The 7,703-nt window shown below is 35.1% G+C and overlaps 1 protein-coding gene across 1 annotated transcript; it reads left to right on the forward strand.

The window, feature by feature from the left end:
* LOC112906262 lies at positions 1 to 2,467 on the forward strand. The gene is made up of 2 exons (XM_025980112.1): positions 1 to 699; positions 758 to 2,467. The coding sequence occupies exons 1-2, from the start codon at positions 628 to 630 to the stop codon at positions 1,100 to 1,102; spliced, it is 417 nt and encodes a 138-aa protein (XP_025835897.1). The 5' UTR covers positions 1 to 627; the 3' UTR covers positions 1,103 to 2,467.
* The last annotated feature ends 5,236 nt before the right edge of the window (positions 2,468 to 7,703 follow it).

Genomic DNA, 7,703 nt, shown 5'->3' on the forward strand with positions numbered 1-7,703 from the left:
ACAAACGTAAACGAACAAGTCGAAGGACAAAAGTATAACTTACTTAAAATATGTGATGAAAATGAACTTATTGTACTACCACCACCAATACCTACCCAAAACCAAACAACGGAAAACAAGTTCGCAGAACCAAGTATGGGCAAAAACCCAACAGGGCAATACCCTGCCTCATGCAACTGCATTCCTAGAATATGAGAAATGTGGACAGAATGGCATACAATTAAATGAGGGTGAATGCGATTGATATTGACCCTATCTATTGTAGTCATGCCGACGCTGCAATTATATGATAGGCACTAGTTGAATGACATTTTACAAACCTATTGCTTGTAACCTCATCTTGAGGCATATTGAAATTGTAGGTATTTCCTTTAATGTAATAAATTAAATTATATTCAAAGTTTGTGAACCATACTGAGTGTTAGAAATAAAAGATAATATTAAAACTGCCAACATATTCCGCCCGCCTTGGAAGACCGTAGTCTTTCGAAACATACTACACTTATGCGGAATATAGCTGCCTTAGACACTACCTATAAGATATCGCAAGATCTATGGTCATTATGATAAACAACCTATGTATGATAAACAACATTGTTTTTTTAAAGGCGTCATTAGTAAACGCTTATGAACTACATTAATTGCTACACTTCACGATTCATGTCTCAATTCACAAAACCAATCCCGTTGAGTTTTTTGGTAAGAATACTACACTTTCTTTTAAACACTAATGTACCGTGATCCTTATTTATGACAGAAAGCGGCATCACCCAACACTGAAATTTACGAACCATACGGTGCAGCATCCCGGGGATTGGTAGGACCCTCTTCGACAGGAAGAATTGATAGTTTGGTGGCTGCTCGCTTTACTTCCCCGGTACTGGTTTTGATGGTAGCTGCACGTATGATGCCATACTTCCCAGGGTGCACGTCCACGACACGGCCTGTTTTCCATCTCAGGAAAGGAAGATTGTCCTCACGTAGCAGCACCAATTGTCCTTGTTCCAGTTTTGGTCCCATTGAAACCCTCCATTTGCTCCTTTGGTGCAGCTGGCCCAGATACTCCTTGGACCAACGAGTCCAGAAGTGTTGCTTCAATTGACATATATGCTGCCATCGTGAGAGTCTCGTTGCTGGCAGATGTTCAATGCTTGCCTCCGAAACGGATGTCAGCGAGTCTCCAATAAGGAAGTGACCGGGAGTGAGGAAGGACAGGTCATTCGGGTCATTGGAGATTGGAGTTAATGATCGTGAATTTAAAATGGCTTCGATTTCACACAACAACGTGCTAAATTCTTCGAAAGTTAGTGAAGCGTCCCCAGCTACACGTTTAATGTGGTGTTGACCGCGGCCTCCCACAAACCGCCAAAGTGTGGGGACCGAGCTGGAATAAAGCTCCAGCTTATACCTTCATTTAGTGTTATAGTTTGTATTCTGTTAATATTGACCTTAATATATAACAAATTGTGCATTTCTTTTAGTTCCATATTAGCACCAACAAAGTTGGTACCATTGTCGTATAATTTTGAGACCTTGCCTCTACGGGCTATGAACCTCTTTAGAGCGGCAATGAATGACTCATTAGACAAGTCACTGACTAATTCAATGTGAACGGCTCGAGTAGAAAAACAAACGAATACAGCGGCATAAGCCTTCACAATACGTCTGCTCTTTCGCGAGCCTTCCTTTAATTTGAAAGGGCCACAATAGTCCACACCTGACACCAAAAATGGTCGAGTTGGTTCGACGCGTTCAACTGGTAAGTCACCCATATTTGGTTGCGAAATTACTGGGTTTGCACGGAAACAAGTAATACATTTATTAATTATACGTTTTACACTATTTCGGGCAGATATCGGCCAGTATTTCTGACGTATAGCAGCAAGTGTCGTTCGTGACCAGCGTGTAGTTGTGTTTTAAGGACACGCATGATTGAAAGATCGGTAAAACTATGTTTAGCCGGAAGAAGAATCAGCTGCTTTTTACCGAAAGGTATATTTGAGTTTATAAGCCTACCGCCTACTCTTAATGCGCCATCAATGGCAATAAAAGGACAGCGCAAGTATTTTACTACCATTGTGCTTATTTATTTAACTGCAACGTACAGTCTAAAGAGTTAAAAGACATATGGTGACGAATCGTGTGGTAAGCTGCAGCCCCTTCAGCAGCGACAGTCTTCTCATTAATTGACGATTTCTTTATAAAAATGTCTAAGGCTTTAGAAGTCCCTGCCTGGGATTGTAATCTGTTCTTATGCTTGGCTGTTTTCTGATGTTCCTCAATATCTATCGCACCTCTACTGGCTGTAGAGATACTGGATTCACAAATACAACGATACACTTCAGAGTCAGATTTGCCGCGTTTGAACGAGGGAAACCTTTTTCCTAAAGCTTCATTGAATGTGTATTTTCGTTTCGGCATGCTTTAGAGGAAACATTAAACTTATAAACACAATTCTACAGCTGAAACAAAAGAAATGCCGGTAAAAAGCGAGGTCATAGATTAGAAATTAACACATTTACAAGTCTCTTTTTACTTTAATCTGTATTCTCTTAATAATACCAATAATACAATACAATAATAAACACTATAGTACAAACTGACAATATGTCCCATAACTCCAATAAAGAATTGTACACGTATTACACTTTTATTAACTAGAGTCACAGAATTTCAAAATACTCAACTTTTAACACTAAATTGTCACCTTTATATACTTTTTTGTTTACTATTTCGCTTGTTCACTTACGATTAGTACATTTAAGTCCGTTCATTTAAGTTAATTGAAATCCCTAAAGTTCACCTATACACTACGATTTAATTTTACTATTGTAAAGTCCAGTTGCACTTATCACGTCCAGAGATAACTACAGATTTTTTGTTTTTCTTCACTTATTCACTGAATCCGGCTCAAAGGACCAAAAAATGTTGCGTCTTAACCATTTGTTACAATACTTAAATTAAATTTATTTTCACAACCCCTCACCCTGTGTTCCTTGCAGTCAAGGTCACTTCGTGGCGGTACGGTGCGATTTTTTAAAAACTACTTACGATTTATGGCATGACCGACCACCCTCAGATGCTGTTAAAAAATATTTCTTTAACCATTGTTCCTGCACTTTCTAATTTTAACATCTATTTGTAAGTTCTTTACAATTTTCAAGATTTCTCTTTCCAAAAAAAGACCTCAAGAACCCCTTAGACAATATCACGAATACATTTTTATTTTTGCGAACAAATGATATCGATATCGTCGCTCGATTTCAATTACGCTAAGAATTCTGTTTGAATGTTGGCAGTTATTTCCTTTTGTTATGTACTCGAAAAAACTACCCGTCCAATCTCGTACATCAGTTCGGATGTAGTGAAAATACAGCACTTCAACTAGACAAATTTATTTCACAATAAACACGAAAATATAAAAAGTTAATATAAAGGTCTGAGTCAATCAATTGCCGGCTTAAGACTACTTTTTTCTGAACAGCGCAACAGCGTTTGGTACATATGATATCGAAGACATAACAAAGCTAACTTTATAAACAGTACACCGATATGATTCATAATACAGCAGTCGAACACATGAAACACAAATATATAAAAGAATGAACAATTTAGCATTTCCGCAACACCTTTATTGTCTTGAGCTAACCAACTAGCAGTTAAGATTTAAAATAGTGATTCGAAGAAAACAGCGACTGGACATTTTCAGTGATTATGCTCTTGTATTAAATGATAATGTTTTTACAATAACGGCTAAGTATGCCCATTAAATACTTAGATTGATTAGCTGTAAACAATATATGTAACCTATCATTTTTACTTTGTAGCTTTCGAGTGAAAAATGAGTTATTTATATGAAGAAATAAGTGATACTGAACCAACTGATGTGGATTTGGATGCTACACCACCAAGAAAAATTGCAAAAACTAACAATAAACATCACCAACAAAAATTTAGAGACGCCTGACTTCAACATGAGCAATGACTTAATAAGGTGCCTGAAGCTCAGCACAAAGCTAAATGTCGTACGTGCAATATGTTAGGTTCCACCCTGCTTATATGTATTTTCAACGCTCTGTATGTGTATTAACCTTTAGCCTGTATTGCGTTTGTAATATCATTTATCTCATTAATTGTCTATGCAACATTCATATTAATCAATGTTTGACCAATAACGTTTTGCATAGCGAAACCATACTGTTATATGAAACAGTTCTCCTAAACCATTTATTTTAATCGATGCATTACCAATATTTTTATGAAGCAGAACCAAACTTTATTATAAAAGACATTTTCGAAAGAATTATAGTTAGTTAGTTTTTTGACTAGTACGTAACTAATACTCAACACTCAACTCGACCCATGTAAGTTCTTTTTATACACCTTTTAAAAAAGAATTAAACTGTTAGTAGTTTGCCACTTGGTTTTTTCTTCAAACAATTCCACTACAAATTGGAGTTGCAACTAATATTATGATAAATGCAGAGCTAACTGTGATAAAAAACCACATGACCTTAAAAGTTCATACAAATCGTCGCAAGTCTTTAGAAGCTCAGCCGATCATTTCCAAGTTTGTACAAAAGAGTGACGATATTTGCACGAAAACTAAAGCAGCTCAAGCTCTTGAAGTAAAGTTGTGTGGCTTCGTGGCTGAACATAATATATCGCTTACAACATTAATTCACCTGACAACACTTTTAAAATGTGCTGTGCCTGACTCCGATATCATCAAAAAAATTCAATTGAAGTCAACAAAAGTAACGGCAATAGTAAAAAATGTGATCGCTGCAACAGAAAAAGAAGAGCGCCGAAAAGAATTACACACCAATTTGTCCAGCGTTTTGATTAATGAATCCACTGATGTTGGGAACATTCAAACGATGTGCGTCATTGTAAGGAGAAAAATTTGACAATTCTTATTTATTAAAATTGTTTATTGTATTTCTATATCTTGTACACTTTATAAATATTGTATTTTTCATGAAACAGGTTTTTTGATGCTGAAGAAGGTGAAGTGGTTAGCAAGTTTTGAGACCTTTGTCAAGTTTTTGAACCAAATTCAGATGTGGAGAGTGCCACAGTGGAACATTTATTCGAACTAGTGACAAAATCCTTTGAAGAATAGGATCCCGTTCAAGATCATTATTGGATTTGCGTCCGATGGAGCGATTACAATGATGGAAACGAATAATTCTGCAGCTTCGAGATTTATCGAAAGAATGCCCTGGTATCTACATTTTCAAGTATCTATGTCATTCGTTACATCTTTGTACCAGTAATGCATGTAAGAAACTACCCAGCGAAGATTTTGCGCGAAATATTTATAGAGAATTTAAAAATAGTGCAAAACGACAACATTTATTTCAAAAGTCTCAAAGATGCTTAGAGATCAACGTTCACAAAATTCTTCGCCCAGCACATACACGTTGGTTATCTCTGAAAGCGGTTGTTTCCAGAATAATTGAACAATGGCCTAAATGGCCTACNGCGAAATATTTGTGGAGAATTTAAAAATAGTGCAAAACGACAACATTTATTTCAAAAGTCTCAAAGATGCTTAGAGATCAACGTTCACAAAATTCTTCGCCCAGCACATACACGTTGGTTATCTCTGAAAGCGGTTGTTTCCAGAATAATTGAACAATGGCCTACATTACAATTATATTTTAGAGAACAAATGTTAACAATTAGATTAAAATCTGTTGAAGAAATTGTCCAAACTCTTGATAATCCATTAATTAAACTCTCCTCTATCTCTTTTTGGACTTCATTTTGCCCAAATTCACTAAGTTAAATGAACTCTTCCAATCATCGTCAGTAGTTATTACGAGTCTGATCGAACTGATTTATGAACTAAATCCACGCAATGAGACACATCGTTTGCGTTCAGAAAATACGTACCTTGGGGTTGAAGTTAGAAAAATGTTGGATCAGATTTAAATTTGAAATAATGAACAATTCAAATCAGACTTCGCTATGACTTGTGCTGAAGTTTTAATTGAAGGCTGTAGCGAAATAAAGAAACGTTTCAACTTTTCGAATCCGGCTTTGAAATTGATCGCTAAATTCAACCCCGAAAAAGCAATGTTAAAAAAGACAAGACTTGCAATTCCAAATTTCCTGCCATTGATGGAAGCTTTGCTTCGAATTACCTCAAACGATCAACATCAAATAATCGACAATGAATGGCGTCAATTACCATATTTTGAGTTTTCGGGAAATATCGATGTTAAAGAGTCAATTGATATTTTTTGGGCAAATTCGATGGACTGTGGAGAAGGTGATCAGGGAATGACTTTTAAGAACGCTTCCAAATTTGTGCTAAATGTAATTTCACTTCCATATCCGAATGCTTCCAGTGAACGTATATTTAGTCACATCAATTTAATTAAAACTAAGACTCGCAATAAAATGGTAGTTGTAGTTTCAATTGTCAATGGGATTCCTCTAACTAAACAAAGTATAAAGCATAATAACGCTGACTACACTACATACAAACCATCTGAAAGTGAGTATGGTCGAATGAATAAATCTTTAATGTACAAAAAGAAAACTACATCTCAGAATCTACAGACAAAGACATTTATGATTTGTGTCGTGATACGGATATGGATGAATTTGATAGTATTCTAATGACAAATGAGAAGTTTTAAATAAGAATAAAAGTATAATATGGAATAATTTTCGTGCCAGTGATGCGGAAACAAATGCAGTTTTATGTATTCTTTATTTTATGTAAAATATAATGCAGAACACCATTAAATCCCGACAAAGTAACAAGCACTGAAATTCATGACATAATGATTGATTTGAAAACTTAGCTACAAAACAGACAAGCCGATCAATTTTATGGTAAATCTGCCATGGATTTATTAAAGCAGTTTGATGAATTGCAAAAAACAAATTTTAAAATTGATGTCAATAACTTTTTTTCGCGTGTAATGAAAGTGATAGCGCTAGTCCGAAACCATACGCCATCTCCCTCACTCTCTTCGAGCCAAGAAATTATTACGACATACGGTTAAGGCACGTCTGTTAGTATATGTCGATGGTACCATACTCTGTAATTTTCTCTGAACATATAGGAGTTTGTGCAGAAACCTTTTGATGCATATTGTCAGTAATTAAATCTGAAATAAAAACGTAATTAAAAGGTTGCACTGTAATTTAGATTTTTATTCTGAGTAATATGAAACTAAATTGATATATTGTCACGTATACCTGTAATTTGGGTTTGTTAAAAATCATCTTCTACAACATGAGCTTGTAATGTATTATTATGATTAGGGCCGCTATTTAAAACTATCTCTCTTCCTTAAAAATTCTTTAGTTTACAAACGCTACAAATGTCTCACTAAAATCACCGTCGTTTTCTTGGGTGTATTAAAAGTTAGGATCAAAATGTATTTCCGCCAATGTTTTACCTTTATATTTTACTAGAGGACCTCCTTTTTCCATCATTAAATGTATTTTTTTTGTAACTGTTGCAGTTTGATACATATCAACGGGAAGTCTGAAGAAATTTCGTTAATTTATACTTTCGTAATCAAAAGTTTAATTGCGTATTTATTTAGCCATTAAATCTCTAAATAAATAGTTTTCTTTGTTATGCTTTAATCTTTGAATTAAAATATACATCCTATTTGATATGGTACACTCTAAATACTCACTTATAAAATTCTTCATGTGTTTTTAATGTATGA

Source organism: Agrilus planipennis, unplaced genomic scaffold (assembly GCF_000699045.2).
Source record: "Agrilus planipennis isolate EAB-ADULT unplaced genomic scaffold, Apla_2.0 scaffold234, whole genome shotgun sequence".
Taxonomy (NCBI): domain Eukaryota; kingdom Metazoa; phylum Arthropoda; class Insecta; order Coleoptera; family Buprestidae; genus Agrilus; species Agrilus planipennis.

Bases quoted from the DNA above. Each gene is read 5' to 3' on its own strand.
- LOC112906262 (XM_025980112.1), top strand. From the start codon at position 628: ATGAACTACATTAATTGCTACACTTCACGATTCATGTCTCAATTCACA. The intron at 700-757 runs GTAAGAATACTA...TATTTATGACAG, and splicing joins CAATCCCGTTGAGTTTTTTG to AAAGCGGCATCACCCAACAC.